At 39.4% G+C, this 19,222-nt stretch overlaps 1 protein-coding gene across 1 annotated transcript; it reads right to left on the bottom strand.

The window, feature by feature from the left end:
• Window positions 1-6,226: 6,226 nt before the first annotated feature.
• LOC116010898 (protein FAR1-RELATED SEQUENCE 5-like) lies at window positions 6,227-8,648 on the bottom strand. Its single transcript, XM_031250392.1, has 4 exons — window positions 8,452-8,648; window positions 7,865-8,224; window positions 6,915-7,639; window positions 6,227-6,537 (listed from the first exon to the last, which is right to left on the bottom strand). Exons 1-4 carry the CDS (start codon window positions 8,646-8,648, stop codon window positions 6,227-6,229), a joined length of 1,593 nt encoding a protein of 530 aa, XP_031106252.1.
• Window positions 8,649-19,222: the final 10,574 nt, after the last annotated feature.

The raw sequence follows: 19,222 nt of genomic DNA, 5'->3' as shown, positions 1-19,222 counted from the left end.
TATATATATATATATATATATATATATATATATATATACACACACACACACATATATATAGAATTACATTCAGGTACAAACAGCTCTTAAAATTCAAACGTGCAGATTTGTTATGACCGTTAGAATTACATGATAGACGGCTGGATGAGGGCCTTTTGTTTTTTAATGCTTAATATATTATTTTTCCGCCTTGTTATGATGCGCTGGTGTTTTTATTTTGTGGGTGGGTATTTTGGACAATTTACAGAGTTATAACGCGTGTGTGATCCGGATTTATCTCCACTCGCCCGGGTAAAAGTAGGGTTAATCCCTGGTTTTCGGCACTTGCTGGTCTCCACGTCGTGCGTTGCGTTTTGGGATTTTCCGTCTGCGTTCGTTCACGCGTTGCTGGGTATTTGCCGATTTTGTTCGCTCACGTGTTGCTCAGTCGTTTGGAGGTAACAATAGTTGTCGGTGGGGTCGTTACAAGGAACAAACGGCGAGGACCACAGGCGTAATGTGTCGGGCGAGGTACTTTTCAATGATTTTTTGGTTGTATTTTTGTTATTTTCATGGTTTTTTGTTGCGATTCGGCTGATTACCTCAGTTGTGTGTTCATATGTTGTTTTTTTTTTTGTGTTAATTGATTATTGTAGGGTTTATGTTTTTTTTTTCTGTTTCGGGTTTAATAACTATTGTAAGGGTTATTTCATTTTCTGTTAATTCTTCTTGTGGGTGTGTTTGCTGTATGGTAGTTACCGATGTTCTTGGCTTTCTGGTGTTAGTTTCCCGGTTTTCGGCTGCTGCGTCGCGGGAGTGGGTGCGTGATTGGTTAAAGGCGTGTGCTTTGTTGTTCAACTGTTAAGATTGTAGTATAGGGGTTTTTGTTGGGAATGTTAAACGTGTTTCGAATTCTGTGTTTGGTTTGTGTGAGTGCATTGGGGGCTAGAGGTGTGTGCTATGTTTTATGGATTTGGGTGGGTAGCGGGCTGTGTTTTGGTTTGTTTGTGTGCATATTTGGTTAGAGGTGTGTGTTTTGTTATTTGCTGTGTGCGTATATGGTTAGAGGTGTGTGATTTGTTAATCCTTCTGGTTGGGTATTTGTTGTGTGCGTATGTGAATATTGTTTTTTCCCACATGGTTGCATGGGTGTATATCTATGTGCTATCTGTGTGTTAGGTAAAAAGGCTAAGGTCCCCCAGCGTGATGCCGGTGCATCTCATAGTGGGGGTAGTGATGATGACTTTGTATCGCCGCCCTTGGCATTTCTCGCTAGGTTAGAACAGGATCCTGTTTGGAATGTTCCGGATGGGGAGTTTACCGCTGAAGAGGATGCAGCATTTCCTTGAATCAAGACTAGGTCACGTGCCGGTGTGTTGGTTGATGTACTTCAAGATTTGTCGTGTCAGCAAAAGGATGATATTCGGGATATGGGTTTTGCGTCCTTGTTGGATTTCGGGGTGACTGGTTGCCTTGCTCGGCTAGTGCATTGGTTGCTATCCAATTTCGATGATGAGACGCGGTCCTTTGATCTGGGAGGTAGTAGGGTGTTGGCTTTAGAGGAGCGTGATGTGGAGCTAGTGGTCATATTGATATGGTCAAGCGTGACAAGCTTGACGTTAGTAACCTGTTGAAAAAATGGAGGGGCAAATTTGAGAAGGAAAGGCATAAGGTCACACCTTTGGAGATTTCAACAGTGATGGTGGGTCGTGTTGATGGGGGACTTTGGTTCAGGCGTCATTTCTGTATGTTGGTGTTGTCTACGCTAATTTCTTGTATGTGTAATGGTTATGCAAATCAAATGTATTTCCACCATTTTGATGATGTTGCACGAATTCGTGATCTAAATTGGTGCAAGCTTGTCGTTGATTCGTTGGTTGAGACTCAGGTGGCGTGGAAGTCTGGTGCTCATGAGGTTTTTGTCGGTCCGGCTGAGTTTGTCGCGGTATGGTGCACAACTTATCCACTTTCATTTATTGAATTTTTTTTTCTATTATTATGTGCATATATTCATCCTGTGTGGTTGTTTAGATTTGTTCTCATTGTTTTGTTTCTTTGTAGTTGTTTTATATGGATCGAGTGATGCATTTGGCTAGGCCGATCCCGAGGTTGATCCCGGATTTTCGTGGGTGGTCGATTTAGTTACTAGAGCAGCGTGAACTATCGGAGATTCGGTTGGGTGGGTTTGGCCTTGGTGTCATTGAGCCCCAAAATGAGACCGGTGGTCATGTTGGTGTTGGTGTCATTGAAGAAGGTGATGCTGTTTGTTCAAGTCCGGGTCCTGCTATTGAGTATGGTCCTAAGGTATTAATTTAGTTATGTTGTTTGTTTTTTTTTATCCTGTCGTTCAATGCCTTGGATGCACACGGATGTATATGTGTGTGCACGGCGGCTTTGATATTTTAGCACAATATATTGGGGACTGTGTGCGTTTGTATAAATTGGTCCATTATGTTGGGTGCGCAATGGGGGTTGGGTGTGTGCATATTTATATGCTTGGTTTTAATGTTTGTTGTTATTTTGCCTCGGTTTGTAGACTATTGATGAATTGGTTGTGGAGCATACCACTATTGTGGCCAGATCTATACTTCAGTTATCACAGTTGTTTAAGTATGTGCGCAAGGGTGGTTCTGGTGGGGATCTGTGCTGTCAGATGAGTGAGGCACTTAAGCTCCTTGTAGGCGGTCAACCGCAGCCCTCTTCATTGGGTCTTGAGGGTGTTCTGCCTAGTCAGCCGACTTTCTCTCAGCGTGAGGATATGTTCTGGAGTAATGCTGAAAATCTCAGGGCAATTGAAGATATTGAGCGTGCTATTTCTGAGCGCAATGAGCTGTTTGATGTTCCCTCTTTTAGTTTAGGGTTCACCCAAGAGTTCAGTGATGCTGTGCAGGGAGTTGTTGATGATATTGCCCGTGACTATGGAGCTTCAGGTTGCGTTGGGAATGAAAATGTCCAACTGGTGAGTCCTTAGGTCAATTTGTTTTATTTTCTGTTGGTGTGTGCGTTTATTCATTTATTAATTTATTTATCTTACTGGGTACATAGGGTGTTGAGCATGGGATTGGTGGTGGGGCGTCTGTGGGCGGCTGTCCCGGAGAGAGCGTGCTTGAGCCCATTGCTGACGATTTGGTTCCAGGAGTAGCTGCGGAAGTTAATCGTGTTGATCCAATTGTGGTTGCTCCTGCCGAGGTGTGTGCTGTACCATATGTTAGCGTGTGCACCAATGTATACGAATGGTTTAATTCTTAAAATGCATGTGTCGTTAATATTTATTCTATTTTTACCTATCCATTTTCAAATTAGGGTGTGTGCCCTGCGAATACTCTTGCTGATGGGGATAGTGAGGTGGCTCCTGCAAATGTTGAATCTCATTTGGGTGTCCCAGTGGTAGCTACTCCTTTTGAGGTGTGGATGCTTTTGTGTTTTCATTCTGAACCACTTGATTTTCTTGTTATTTCTTTTTCTTATTTTTTAAAGTATCAGTGTGTGCATGTTGGTATTAAGTGTGTGCATGTTGTATTATTTGTTATGCTTTGATCTCTCTGTGTAGCAGGTGTTGGATGGTCGTTTAGGTGTTGACCCTGGTCGTTCGGATGGTCCTGTGTGTGCGGCTCCTGTTAAAACTACTCGGCCTGTCGTGCCATCTGCAGTCGAGGTGTCTGCTATGGGTTGTCTGGGTGAACCCTCCAGTGGTCAGAGTGAGCCGGTCATAGCACCGCTACCTGACCTTCCGGAGGATGCTGTAGTTGCCAATTGGCTTGCTGGGAGTGGTGCTGAAATGTTAGTTTACCCCTTCTATTATGCTGGCTTTCCATTTATGTCTTTTGCTTTTTCTAATAATTCCTGGCTGTTTCGTTTTGTAGAGAGGAGATCTTGGTTTCTATTGATGGGAGGGTAGCAAGGTGGGATGATTTATTGACGTTGGTGCTTGGGTCTCAGGTGGGCTGTGCCATTATTGATGAGTGGTCCTCAATTCTTAATTGCCTTGAGCGTACCAAGGAGTTGGGGGCGCCCTCGCGGTTCTTTGCGTCCACTTTCACTACGGTATTTTGTTGGATTTTGTGTTTTGTGTTATTTTTTTGGTGTGTGGTTTGTGTTGATCACTTATTGTTAGTTTATTACTGTATATGCTTTTGTTTATTTGCAGCTTCATACTGTTGTGGATAACTCCCAATCTCGCAAACGTAAGGTTGAGCTGTTCCGGGAGAGGCTATATGTGGATTTGGAATCGTCTCCGTATTCGGATTTCAAAGAGGTTGACTTGGTACGTGTTTCTGTTTATTTGATATTTGATTTGGTTTTGTGTTTATGTTTGGGTAATGGGGCGTTTTGCGGGGGTTGCAAGGTATCTGGCCACTTTACGGGTCCAGGTTGTGTGCATACGCATTCTGACTGTGTGCTCTAACGGTTATGTTTTATACTAGAGTTTCCAACATGTATGTGCTGTCTTGTACCACCGTGTGCGGGGGGCTAGTCCAGTGTGTGCATGCCGCTTACGTATTGTGTGCTCTGAATGCTTGCGTTTCTTCCGGGGGTTTTTGCTTTTCAGTAAATTGTCTCGTTTCATCGTGTGCGCTGGTTTGGTCACCTGTGTGCATGGTGTTTCCATTTTATGTTCTACATATTCTTGTTTTTTGTTTTAGTTTCCCCACACCTGTGTTTAGTGTTGGCACTCTGTAAGACCCTGGAGTAAGTGTGTGCTGAATTTATTTTCAGATGTTTTTCCCCATCCTCAGAAGCGAACATTATTTTCTCGTCTGTTTTGATTTCTGGCGTTTTCGGATGGAGATCATTGATAATAATCCTTCTCCTGCTGCAACGAAGAACAAATATGGTGAATCGCTGATTGATATGGTACGTGTTTCCCCTTGTCACTATTTCATTATTACTTGTATATTGTTCTTTCCTTTTTTTTTTCTTTTTAAACCGTGGTTGTTTTTATTTCTTGTTTTTATTTTTTCTTTTTCGTATTGCAGCAAGACATGCAGTCCGAATTCTTTACGAAGGTTCATCCGGGGAGGTTGGTGTTGTGTGCTGGGGTGGTGCCTAAGAGGATGCAGATGCATTGGCGGGATTTTAAAAACAAGACCGATTGTGGCGTATATCTTATGCGTCACATGGAGACGTTTATGGGGCAAGGGGTTTCGGATTGGGAGTGTTGCCTCGTCAAGGGGGATTCTGGTATGCTTAACAAATTTAGGCTGCAGTACATGAAGGATATCATACTATCGGAGTATAATTTGCATAGAACAAGCAATTTGGCTCGTGCTTATCACTCCGTCACTGCCCCTGTTGGTAGTTTATAGGTTTGGTGGTTCAACGCAGTGTCGTAGTCGGATATGTGGTTTTTTTTGCCCATGTTGTGGGGTTTGTATATTTATTTTGGTGCTAGCTAGTTTGTTTTTGGCACGTAGTATTTTATATGCGTTTCTACATTTCTGTGAACGCAGTATATTGTTGGCTTGGGTTATGTTTTTTGGACAGGCATCACATATTATCAACGTCTTCAATTTCTAATTTTCATACAATGGGTTTTTTTTTGTTTTTTTTTTGGTTTTTGGTGTGTTTAAATTCAATGTATATATCTCCATAATCTGTTAGTAGGTGTGTGCATATACTCATCTGTGTGTGTGCTTATATTGAATCCATCATTTGTTAGTTGGTGTGTGCATCTATTCATCACTGTGTGTGTATACGTATTCCATCGTCTTTATGTACGTGTGTGCTTTTATAAATCTGTTTGTGTGCACAGTCATTCCATCAGTTGTGTCTAGGTCTGTGCATTCATTGATTTCTTCATACTCTGGTAGTTGTTCATCTTTTTGTATCTATGTTTGTCTGTACACTCTATTTTCTGTTATTCGGTGTGTGCAGTTATTCATCCATGTGTGTGCGTATACATTCGACCATCTGTTAGTATGTGCATGCTTTCATTCAGCTGTGTGCGGGCACATTCGGATATTAATAAGTATGTGTCTTCATTCAATTGTGTGTGTGCATATTCAGATATTATTAAGTGCGTTCCTTCATTCACCATGTTTGAGTAGTCAGTAAATCCTTCGTGGTTTCGCTAAGAGGGGTGTGTGATCCGATGTGTGCACGTGTGTGCAACCGTAAAGTTTTGTCTCCACAATAACCATTACACATATTCAAAGCAAGTAGTTTGTTAATAAAAACTGGAACGTTTTGTCTATTTATTACAATATTAATTAAAGTCTTAAACATGGAAAATCAAAGCTAAGTAAAATTAATCAGAAAAATCTGTTTTGTTTTCTATGCAGGTTCTACTGTTATGTCCTCGTCCACCACAAGTTGCACACGCCCTTGATTTCTTTTTTCTCTTCTCAATTGCCTTTTCCTTGTTGCTTTTGAGTCGTTTTCCACTGCCTTTGTTATTAGCAAACTTTGGTGGTTTTATGCGTATCTCTCCAGTTGTTCTCGAGCCCACTATGGCTTCTATGGCTGATTCGTTAGAGGGTGATTGGTGTGTTTCGTGTTTGGACTTGTGGAATTCCTTTTTGAGTTGTTGTAGCGTTGTCAGCATCTCATTCACCTTTTCTGCCAACCATTTACTAGACCTATGCAGTTGTAGAATTCGTTCCAGAGTTGATTGGCCAGGGACTGTGCATCATTATCTGCTTGGGTGTTGACTCCTTTTGCCCACCAAATGTTATGCATTAGTCGTGCGCTTGCAACTCTTGTCCACCGGGGTACAATATATTCTCCTGGTATTTCGTCCACCCCTTCAGTCTTGAAAACTAGTAGTGCATGCCTGCATAGGATCCCCACCTTGATGAATTTCTTACATGTGCATTCTATGTTCCCACCATTTGTAGACATTGTTACCTCGAACGCTTTACCCACTTTTTCTTGCACTGTGTATGTGCGTGCATCCATACTGTCCCTTCGTTGTATGATGTGACATGTGAAACTACCTTCCCAAATCTCTGTTTGGAACTCGTAGAACATGTTTATGGTGTACAATGTTGCTGCTTGCTGCTCCATGTGTAAAGGCGTTTTTGTCTCTGGGAAGGAGCCTTCGCACTTTGCATTTAGTTTGGTTTGCTTATATCTTTGTTCTTCTATTGCGCTGTTGTATTGCATGAAAAATTCAACCAGGCTGCAGTGGTGGTTCGTAAAGTTCCCGAAATAATTGTTTTCTGCCTCTGAACGAGATGTTGTTTTGAGTAGTCCTCCCATGAATATGTCCTGGAAGTATGCGGGGATCCACGAAGCACGTGCCTCATACAATTGTGCAAACCATCGGTCTTCAACAAGGTCGTAGTCTTCCATTACCTTTAGCCATCTGTTTTCGAATTCTTCCACACTCAGTGTTTCATCCCAAACTACACTGTTTAGTGCTTTCCTGAATTCCTTGTCTCGTGCCAACACACTCCCAGCCTTATCCCCCACTTTTGTCATAATGTACCACATACAAAACCTGTGTCGAGTCGTAGGCATGATATTTGGCACTGCCACCCTCAACGCTGCATCTTGGTTGGTTATTGCACATCTCGGCGTGGCCCCCATGGCATTTTTGAAACTGGTAAGGAGCCACTCGTACGAGTCGGTGTCCTCTTTCGCTAACAGTCCTGCTCCAAATGTAATGCATCTTTTGTGGTGGTCCACCCCGGTGAAGGGCACGAACACTAGCCTGTACCTGCGTTTAACACATCAAAATCTTTTCAGTGCACACAGTGACGAATAACCATGCACTCAATAATTTCAGATATGTGACACAGTACTGTGCACACAGTGACGAATAACCATGCACTCAGATAATAAATTCAGATCTGTGACACAATATTATGCACACAGTGACGAATAACCATGCACGCAGATAATAAATATTCATATACACAACATAAATTTCCCCTTTACTTACTTGTTTGTCCTGTATGTAGCGTCAAAAGACATCACATCTCCAAAGCATGCAAAATTCTTACGGGAAGTACCATCAGCCCAAAACAACCTGCACAATTCTCCCCCGTCGTCCAGGTCAAAATCGAAGTAAAAATCTGGATTCATTTCCTTCTTTTTAAACAAGTCCTCCACTACCATTTGGGCGTCTACTCCTGCGATATATGCCAACATGTCTCGCCTAAAATTGCAGAAGTCAATGCATGTGGCTCCTATAGCACTAAAACTTCCAACCATCTCTTTGTATAATCTAAAACCTTTCGTCGGCCCTATATTCGCTTTTACACAGTTTGCTAGGAATGTTTTGTGGGCGTTGTCTAGCTTCCTGTTAATTTTCAGAAATGGCCGTGCTACGATTGAAAATAGGCAGTGTGTGTGACGTAGCTCTACTCCATGTATTTTGTACTCACCATTTGAAGTTCTAGTAAATACTATTCAGGCTTTACAACCAACTCTCTTTGATACCCGCCTCCGCTTCTTACTTTCTGTGTACACGCCCTTTTGACTATTCTTTTCCTTCACAGTTGGCTTGAAACCTTCGCGTGAACATACCATGTACTTAATTCCCACATCACCCCCTCTGTCCTTCGCATTGTGCCGTGACGAACATCAAATCCTACGGCCTTTGCATATGCTTTATAGAACTCAATGCCTTCGTCTACTGTCTTAAATTTCTGCCCTGTATATGGTGTTTCTTCGGGATTTGCATTTGGTATCCATTGTTTGGTTCCATTCGGTGATATTTTCATTTCGCACTCTGTCTCTTATAGTCCATTTTCTTCACTACCTGCGGGTTACAATAGTATAGTAACATATATTGATTCTTGTTTGTCAATGTGAATGGTCTTCATACATTATGTGGTTTTGTGTGTGCGTATTTTTTTTGTTTGTCTGACTAGTGCGTACTAAATGCACACACCATACTATATACGTTTTGGATCTACTGCTGCAAAAGTATATGCACACACATGTAAAAGTAAACGCACACGATATAACATATACGCACACACGGTGGAAAATATATTCACGATAACACTGTTACTAATAACAAAAGATTAACTATTTACGCACACATTCGGATGGAAAAACCACACTTATACCAATCATATGATGGAATGTATACGCACACTACATATGAATATATGCACAGTACTACTACGGCCAGAAGTTATCACCGTTCATACGCACATGGTAGATGAATAAATGCACGCTACTGGTAATTACGATGCATCCATCATTATTACTAACCTGAGTTGTTCTCCCACATGTCTGCGCCGGTGTCTTCCATGGATTCTGTAAAGGTTTCTTCAAATTCCACAGTCATCCACGATCAGAAAATAATGAAGACGTAGACTAGTCCTACCAAACTTACACCACCTTATTTTTTGCGGTAATTGCCTTCCTATTATAACACCCGGATTCTTTCCTAATGATTTGCCATTATTACCCTTTTATTCTAATAATCAGATCCAAAAATTGTTTACTACCATTAATTCCCATCCGTCCATCCTACATAATCTGAAGGCCACAATTAATCCATATTTTTGTATTTTAAGGGTGTTTGCATGTGAATATATATATATATATATATATATATATATATATATATATATATAATACATACATACGCATATACACACATACACGTATATATATATAAGAAATATAATTATTATATATATAAATATAGTTTTTTTAAAACATATATATAAATATATAATGATCAAAATATGATAATCATGAAAGTATATACCAAGATAGTACAATGAATAATAGGTCCAAATGAATAGGGGTGTAAACGAATCGACTCGAGTTAAATACTTGAGTATTCGATTCGAATTTGATTATTTTGATGAGTATTCGAATTCGAATTCGTTTAGTGTTCGAATCCTAAATTTTGATTCGTATTCGATTCGACCAATTTATTCGAATATATTCGATTCGACTCGAATATTCGAATTTGAAATGACTATCTTAATTTTTTTTTCTAAATTTTTCAATAAATTAAGATAAAATATAACAAAAATTGCCGCGGCCGTGAAGATTGTTGCCTTCGCCGAACGACAGTGGCCGTGAAGAGTTGTTGCCCTGCCTTGCTGAGTTGCTCTCCTTGTTGTTGTGCTTCCTTGCCACCGTTGCCGTGAAAAGGGGAGGACAAGAAGAGGGCGAAGCAGTTGGTGGAAGAGGCGAAGTTGGGAACTACGGCTGCCGAACTGAGAAGACTGAAGGGTGAAGCACTAAAGCGGCTGCTCTCACTTTTATTTTAGCTTAGGGTTAATGCCTTTACTGGTTTAGTTTCTTTATATATATATATATATATATATATATATATATATTCGAATATTCGAATACTATTCGAATCGAATCTATCCTGATTTGTATTTGGATTTGAATAACATTCGAATCAAAATGTGTATTCGAATTCGGATTCGTATTCGAAATATTCGAATTCGAATAGAACTATTCGAATTCGAATCACGAATCGAATCAAATGTATTTGATTTGTTTACACCCCTACAAATGAACATAGTTTATATGTCAAATGAATATGAACAAGGAAATAGAAACCAATGAACATAGCTTACGGATCAAATGAACATTGAAGAAAGAATAAGGATGACATCGGGAGTTCAAACGAGTTAATATTGGAAGAGGAAAAATCTCGAGTATCACATTGACCAATCTATAGGATAGTTGTTTAGCAGCCCACTCAAGATTCTCAACATCCTATATGAGATATCATCTATCCCATATGTCTTGTTCTCCAAGGTCTTATTGAGAATATCCACAGTAAATTCAAAGTCCATCTTCAACATTTTCTTTTTATTTTTTTTATTTTTTATGGGAAAAGGAACTGAAGAAGATTGCCTTGGTCCTTTGATCGCTTGCCACAGTTCGTCCTTATCATAGTCATGACCGGAACAGTTAGGGTGATAGCGTTCATCTCGGTCGGGAAAGTCAAAAACCGCTCGGATGTCATCGTGAACAATGGTGACATCCACTCCATTCACTCGAGACCTAATCTCATCAATTTCTACCTTGTTTGTATCTTCAGAAATCACAACATTAAGGTAAAACTGGGTAGTATTGATCACGTGCGTGTTGAAACTTGTGACCAAAAGTCACGAAGTTGTACAACCCTCAATCCTTGAGGTATTGTATTACTTTGTTCCCAAAATCTTTGTCCAAAACATACTTATTAAAGCCATGAGAGTAAAAGATTGAACCTGTTATGACTTTTTTTTTTCGAAGAACTTGATGGTTGCTTCATCTTTGCATGGTTTCTCTATGACAGGAGGAATATCAACGGTAATTTCCTGTGATTGACCAAATTGCTCAAAGTCACTTGCAGATGAACTTGATGAAGCAACCATTGATGAATTTTTGAAAGCTTGAGGAAGGGGAAACGGGTAGGGTAGAGATAATTTGAGAGGTACGGGAAGGGTTTCTTTGAGAGTGTGAAGGTGAAAAGATAAAAATTTGGTTATATATGGAGAATGTGGATTAGGTAAAGATATTTGAAACCGGGTTGAATTAATGGTATGAAGAAAAAATAAATCAATACCCTTAAAGAATTCTAATCCTTAAAAAATAATAGGGGTATATTTGTGCCATTAATATGATTTGGTGAGAGAAAAATATACCCAAGGGATGATAGTTGCATTTAATGAAGAGAGATAAAATCACTTGAGTACTGATAATGCATTTATGCATGTCCTTTCACCTTTGGTAGTTGACAGCCCATGGGATAATGGAGCGTCTTTCTTGCTTCACGTACTCATCTTATCGTCTCCTTGCATTACACGTGTCTACCATGATAAAAAAATCTTACACGTTGACGAAATCGAACGGTTGAGTAATATAACCGTCTTAAGGTTCATCCTTCACTGAACCTTTTAAACTTTCGTCTTTTATTCACCCATTTAATAGTTCGACTCCTATTGCCTCGCTCTTGTTTTCAAGATATGGTCTAAACATCTGAGTGTTATCACTTTGACTTCTAAGACTTATCTTTGAACATGAACAATTCGGATTTATGATCCTGTTAGAGGTAAGAATCATTAATCATTTGGCCTGACTTGTCTCCTCAAGAGTTCTCCTAATATTATCAATTCGTCCTCTCGACTTGATATTTTCGAAGGATCTCCTTACCCTCTCGAATTGTGAATAAATTGACTAAATCTTCATAGTGCAATTTTTAATGAGTCTTCATGAATCTTTAGAGACACAAGACAAGAACCATTGAAATTTTATTCATTAAAGGATCATGCATAGGACTACATCAACATCAATAAGAGATTTTTCATTTCTTGCCCTTACCCTTGGTCTTGATCTTCTTAGTGTTGGCCGTTGATTGAAGGCTTGGTCCAACACTTTTATGTGTCCCTGGAGGAAAAACTTCTTGTGCAGTCAGGGCGAGGTCCTCATGAAAACGATACCACTCTTGAGTATCGCTGTCAGTTGCGCGACTTGAGCGAGCATGAGGACGATATCCAGGTCCCTCCAGTTGGTACATTTGCTCGTTCTCATTTATAGAGGAAAGGTGTAACTCCTCTTCTTCACCAGCAGGATAATCCATCAGATACTGAGGGTAGCTCTCGTTATTTATAAAGTCAGCGTTGTTCGGTATAGAAGGTGGTAACACCTGCAGGGTAGGAGGCATGGAGTGTTGCGGTGGTGGAGAGGGTGTTTTCTCATTGTCTAAGACCTCATAATTGATAGGGCATTGCTTCTCCTCGTTATCTAAAGAAACATTTATAAGGCAGTCCGAAGTGTCCTGGAAAGGGGTTTTTTCATCCTTCACGAAGAGCTTGCCTTAACTCCTTTGCTTCGTTATCTTCGATTCGACGAGAGAACCTTCTCTTGTATTGGTACGTAGTTTCATTCCCTTTACCTCGGTCAATTCCTGCACAAACAAAAGAAGAAAAGGCTTGATAAAGAAGGGTTAGATTGATGCATTTTTCCTCGAACAGCTCCATTTATAGGTAGATTTGAGGGTCATGAGCAATGAAAAATGTCTCCTAGAATGACCATTCAATGCGTTGCTGAAGTAATGAGTCCAAAAACATCTTGAAATTATCAACTCCTATAATGCTCATGTGACTTCGGTTCACCTCTTTACTCACATCCGTATTTTGAACCACAACTGATAAGTTGGAAGATATTTTATTATTTTATTATTTTTTTCCAAGCTTATCACATAAGATTGGGATCAATATAAAAGCAATTTCCCATTTCTTCAATTCTTCATTCCCATTTCGTGAGGAGAGAGAGAGATGATTCCATTTCCATCTTCTTCACAAAGCTTTAATTTCCATGGCAAATTCCTTCACATCTCTCAATTTTATTCGGTAAATCTTCGTTTTTATTCGGTAAATAGTTCTATTTTCCTTCCTAGAGCATGGATTTGAGATTAATTTCTTGAAATCTCTTGTTATGGTGTTGATTGTGATCTTAGGATTTTAAGGTGAAATTTGGGGAAATCAACTCCAAAAGTCTTCTACGAGGACTAGTAACCCGGTGGAGGTAAGGAATTCCCTTAAGTTGGTTTAGTCACTTGAAATTAGATAATTGATTATTTGGTTGAAATATGGTGTTTTTTGGAGCTTTGGGAATATTTTTGTATACATGTTCATAGCTTGGATATGCATGTATATGTTGTATTTATGCCCATATAGGCTTATACTTGAGAAAATAGTGAAAGGAAATCAGGATAAATTCTGGCAGTAACTTCCGAGATTTATTGGGAAAATTTGGTAAGGTATTTTGACTCCATTTTTCTCAGATATGTAGTTCAATAAGTGTAGAACCCGCATATAAAATTTCGTAAGGATCGGAGTAGTATAAGTACGGTTTTCGAATTTTTTTCCAAAACTGGTCCAGAGAAAAAAAAAATTCTGGACAGCACATTGCCAAGGGCAGAAATGGAATTTTCTGTGTTTATTCGCGGATCAAAATGATCAAAACTTTTTATGGACATCAAGTACTATGAGTTGGGGTTCTACCATAAACATTTCAAGTGAAAAAGAGTTCGGGAACTATTTTTACCGGCTCAATCTTTCGGACTGCGCCAAGCTGAAATTTTCTGAATTATGCTTAGTATGATTATGGATGTGTTAATGATAATTGTGAGGTAGTTAGTGAGTTAATGGTGATTAGGTGATGCTAAGGACGTGGATTAATGATGGAGATTAAATGATAATCTCATGATTTTTGGGTTATGGTTAGGCAATGACCTTACCTATTAGAATTTATATATGTTTGGATGTACGATATCCTCAAGTTATGATCTAATGGTGTTGATCATGGTGGAAGTTGTCATGGAAATAATGAAAGGGCTTATTTAGTTAAGGGGACGATAGTTGAGGATGCTGGTTGTTTTAAAGTGTGAGATGGACATATGAAGTGTATCCAAAAATGTTTATGAAAACTTACGTTGAAAGACGTATGCTATTTTGGTATAAAGGTTGTCAAAACCTTATTGTTTGAGAAAATGATGTTTGAAAATCCTTCAGAGGCTAATGAAGTAGCCGATTTCAAGTATTGGACTCATTTGTGAAATATGTCCAAATGAGATGATTTGTTGTAAGAAAACTGAAGGAAGGATAACGTTTTCAAAACCATAGTTTCTAAAGTAAGTGAGGAGGACCTTGATTGACCCACGGTAGTTTCTAAAGTAAGTGAGGAGGACCTTGATTGACCCACGGGTGGCTTTAAGTGCCCATGGCCCAGTGGTCGTTATATTGTTAGAGCGAAGCCTATTCGCCGTTATGGTGGTCGTTATATTGTTAGAGCGAAGCCTATTCGCCGTTATGTCGTCATGTTGGAATAAGGAGAGGTGCCCACGGGAAGGCTTGAGTGCCACAGCCCAGGGTTGGGATAAGGGAGGAACCTACGGGAGGGTTGGAGTGCCATGGCCCGAGGTTGTAGGCCTCACTCTTACTACATGAAACTAAGGAAGTTTTAAAGACGAGAAAAGAGTTATTTTGTAACGTCTTTGAGAAAGAAATGATTTTGTCTTACGAGACGAGTGGATGTTGTTTCACTAAATGTTTTCAAACCTTTGTCTACTTTTAAGTGACAAATGGATTTCCTTACTTAGCCGTCGCGCTAACTACACTTCAATGTGTTCTTATCAGATGCAGTTTAGTGTGGACTCCTGTAGCCGATGAGCTCTAAATAGGATGGAAGTGCAGGTTGGGGTCTACTCTTTGATGTAGACAAGGATTGTTGTTAATGTTGTAAGTTTAGCCTGTGCACTTAGAGTGGAGTTTGTCAAAGAGGTGATAGAATTCACTCTAGGTGTGGCGGTAGCACCCAGTTTTCTGCTGATAAGATGTAAGCTTCCGCAGCATATGAATATTGATTTGTAATTAATGTAAGAGTTGAAAATTGGGGTGTTACAGCTCGTGGCTATAGAATTTTACTTTTTACTGAACCACAAAATGAGCCTTCCCCCTAAGAACTAGCATGTCCTAGAGGTGCTCTTTCTATTAATTTTGCATCCGACAAAATCTGCGTTCGAGTAACCTACTAGGTCAAACGATCCACCCCTCAGGTACTAAAGTCAAACATTTTGTGTTCTCTTAAGGTATCTTAGGATCTTCTTCGCTGCACTGAGATGACTTTCTTTTGGACTTGCTTGAAATCGAGCACATACTCCTAGTGCAAATGATATGTCTGGATGGCTTGCTGTCAAGTATAGTAACGAACCAAAAATACCTCTTCATTTGGTTTGATCTACCTCATTTCCTTCGTTGTCAATGACCATTTGCAACGAGGTGTTCATTAGAATCTTCACCTAGGACTTCCCATCAACTCCAAACTTCTTGATGATATCCTTTGATATTTCGCTTGATTGATAAAGATTACTTCTGGTCCTTGCTTAACTTGTAGTCCAAGGAAGTAGTTAAATTTTCTCTTCATGCTCATCTCGAATTTACCTTGCATGAGTTTAGAGAACTTTTCACATAAAGATGGATCAGTGCTTCAAAAAATGATATCATCCACGTAGATTTGCACCAAAAGAATATGTTCAACATCTTTGATTCGAAAAAAGGTCTTATTCACTTGTCCCTTCGTGAATCCACAATTGATAAGGAAACACGAGAGAGTTTCATACCAAGCCCTCGATGCTTGTTTCAATCCATACAAGACTTTTCTTAGCTTGTAGACTTTATCCATGCCCAACTCCGATTGAAAACCTAGAGGTTGCTCAACATACACTTCTTCTTCCAAAAGTCCATTGAGAAAAAGCACTCTTGACATCCATTTGGAAGACTTTGAAGTCTTTGTATGCGGCATAAGCAAGAAAAATCTGAATAGTCTCTAGTCTTGCTACGAGTGTGAAGGTTTCATCACAATCGATGCCTTCTTCTTGACAATAACTTTTGGCAACAAGTCGAGCCTTATTTCTAACAATGATTCTTCTTTCGTCCATTTTGTTCCTAAATATCCATTTTGTCCCAGTGACATTTTGAAGAGTAGGTCTTGGAACTAGCTCCCACACTTCATTCCTTTCAAACTGATGAAGCTCTTCTTGCATGGCTATGACCCAATCTGGATCACTTAGAGCTTCTTCCATAGTCTTTGGCTCGACCTGTGAGAAAAAACATGCCGTCATGCATTCATGAATTGATGCACGAGTCTTTACACCGTCTCTAACATATCCAATGACTTGTTCCTAAGGATGGTTTCTCAACCACCTTAGATTTGGTTGAAAAGTCATTAGAGGAGCTTCTTCGTCAACTGCATGAATATTTGGTGTAGGTAAATCTTCGAACAACTCAGGCTCTACTGGCTCGGTTGTCTCGACTGATAATGGCTCAGGTAGATAGACTTGAGTTGCTAGACGAATAGAGAATTCTTCTGGTTCGAGTTCATCGTCTCGAATCCCTTCGAGTTCATTCTCAATTCGTTCTATCTCTGAGCCTCTGCATAACTCTGGTTGATTCTGAATGCATAGACGATTCATACCTTCAGACACGTTCTCAACGTCTCGGCTTATTGATGTCTCATCGAACACAACATGAATGAATTCCTCTACCACCATGGTTCTTTTGTTGAGAACGCGAAAGGCTTTACTTACAGTTGCATAACCCATAAATAATCCTTCGTTAGCTCTTTCGTCAAATGCCTTGAGATAGGTCTTTCCGTTGTTGTGAATGAAACATTTGCTACAAAAAATGTGAAAATAGCTCATAACTGGCTTTTTGCCTTTCCATAGTTCGTAGGGTGTAATCCCATGAACTTTGTTGATAATAGATCGATTTTGAATGTAGCACGTTGTGTTAACAACTTCGGCCCAAAACATTTTAGGGAAACTGGAATAGGCTATCATCATTCTTATGGCTTCTTTGAATATCCAATTCCTCCTTTTGGCTACCCCATTCTGCTGTGGAGTCCTCGTCGCTGGGAGTTGATGGAGAATGCCAAACTGACTACAGAAGTCTTGAATTAGCTTATTGACAAACTCTGTTCCTTGATCAGATCTAATCTTGACGATGTTTGTTGCCCTTTCTATTTGAAGTTGCCTCAACAGTTCGGGTAACATCCTTTTAGTCTCATTCTTCTTATTTAAGAATAATGCCCAAGTATATCAAGTGTAGTCATCTACTACCACCAATGTATACTTTCGACCACTTAGACTGACTAGGTCGATTGGACTGAATAAATCCATGTGTAATAAACTCAAGGGTCTAGAGTTCATGTCACATGATTTTGACTTTAACGAAGACTTGATTTGTTTGCCCTTTTGACAATTTCACAAATCTTATCTTTGTTGAAAGTCACATTTTGTAGTCTCTCTACCAAGAGTCCTCTAGTTAGCTTGTTAATGGCCTTGAAATTGAGATGGTTTAATTTGTGATGCCATTCCGAACTTAAGTCATTTTTACCTTTAGCTACTAGGCATTACATTCGGCCTTCCTGATTCCTATGCAACGATGTACATGTTCTTTCTTCTTCTTGCTGAAAGAACCATTATTTCTCCATTTACTTCGCTGATTACACAACATTTGTCCTTGAACAATTCCACTTTATATCCTTTGTCGCAAAATTGGCTAGTGCTTAGCAAATTGAATTTCAGTCCTTCAACATATTATACATCACGAATGATGATGCCCATTTTTGTTGATGTCGCCAACTCCTTTAGTTCGGCCACTGGATTAGCCTTCAAAGATTACTTTAGGACCATTGACTTCTTTGTAGTTACTCAACTTAGATTTGTTTCCAGTCATATGCCTTGAGCAACCACTATCCACATACCATATGGTCGTGCTAACTGTAACACCCCAAAATTCTGTAAGTATTTTTGAAAAAAAAATTTATTTTATCATATTTCCCTCCATTTTGAGTATAATATATTTATGCATATTTTTCGTAATTGTGTAGGCATATGTATACCGTATGTATGTATGTATATATATATATATATATATATATATATATATATATATATATATATATATATANTCAGGTAGATAGACTTGAGTTGCTAGACGAATAGAGAATTCTTCTGGTTCGAGTTCATCGTCTCGAATCCCTTCGAGTTCATTCTCAATTCGTTCTATCTCTGAGCCTCTGCATAACTCTGGTTGATTCTGAATGCATAGACGATTCATACCTTCAGACACGTTCTCAACGTCTCGGCTTATTGATGTCTCATCGAACACAACATGAATGAATTCCTCTACCACCATGGTTCTTTTGTTGAGAACGCGAAAGGCTTTACTTACAGTTGCATAACCCATAAATAATCCTTCGTTAGCTCTTTCGTCAAATGCCTTGAGATAGGTCTTTCCGTTGTTGTGAATGAAACATTTGCTACAAAAAATGTGAAAATAGCTCATAACTGGCTTTTTGCCTTTCCATAGTTCGTAGGGTGTAATCCCATGAACTTTGTTGATAATAGATCGATTTTGAATGTAGCACGTTGTGTTAACAACTTCGGCCCAAAACATTTTAGGGAAACTGGAATAGGCTATCATCATTCTTATGGCTTCTTTGAATATCCAATTCCTCCTTTTGGCTACCCCATTCTGCTGTGGAGTCCTCGTCGCTGGGAGTTGATGGAGAATGCCAAACTGACTACAGAAGTCTTGAATTAGCTTATTGACAAACTCTGTTCCTTGATCAGATCTAATCTTGACGATGTTTGTTGCCCTTTCTATTTGAAGTTGCCTCAACAGTTCGGGTAACATCCTTTTAGTCTCATTCTTCTTATTTAAGAATAATGCCCAAGTATATCAAGTGTAGTCATCTACTACCACCAATGTATACTTTCGACCACTTAGACTGACTAGGTCGATTGGACTGAATAAAT

This window comes from Ipomoea triloba, chromosome 2 (assembly GCF_003576645.1).
Source record: "Ipomoea triloba cultivar NCNSP0323 chromosome 2, ASM357664v1".
Taxonomy (NCBI): domain Eukaryota; kingdom Viridiplantae; phylum Streptophyta; class Magnoliopsida; order Solanales; family Convolvulaceae; genus Ipomoea; species Ipomoea triloba.
This window is presented reverse-complemented; position numbering and strand designations above follow the sequence as displayed.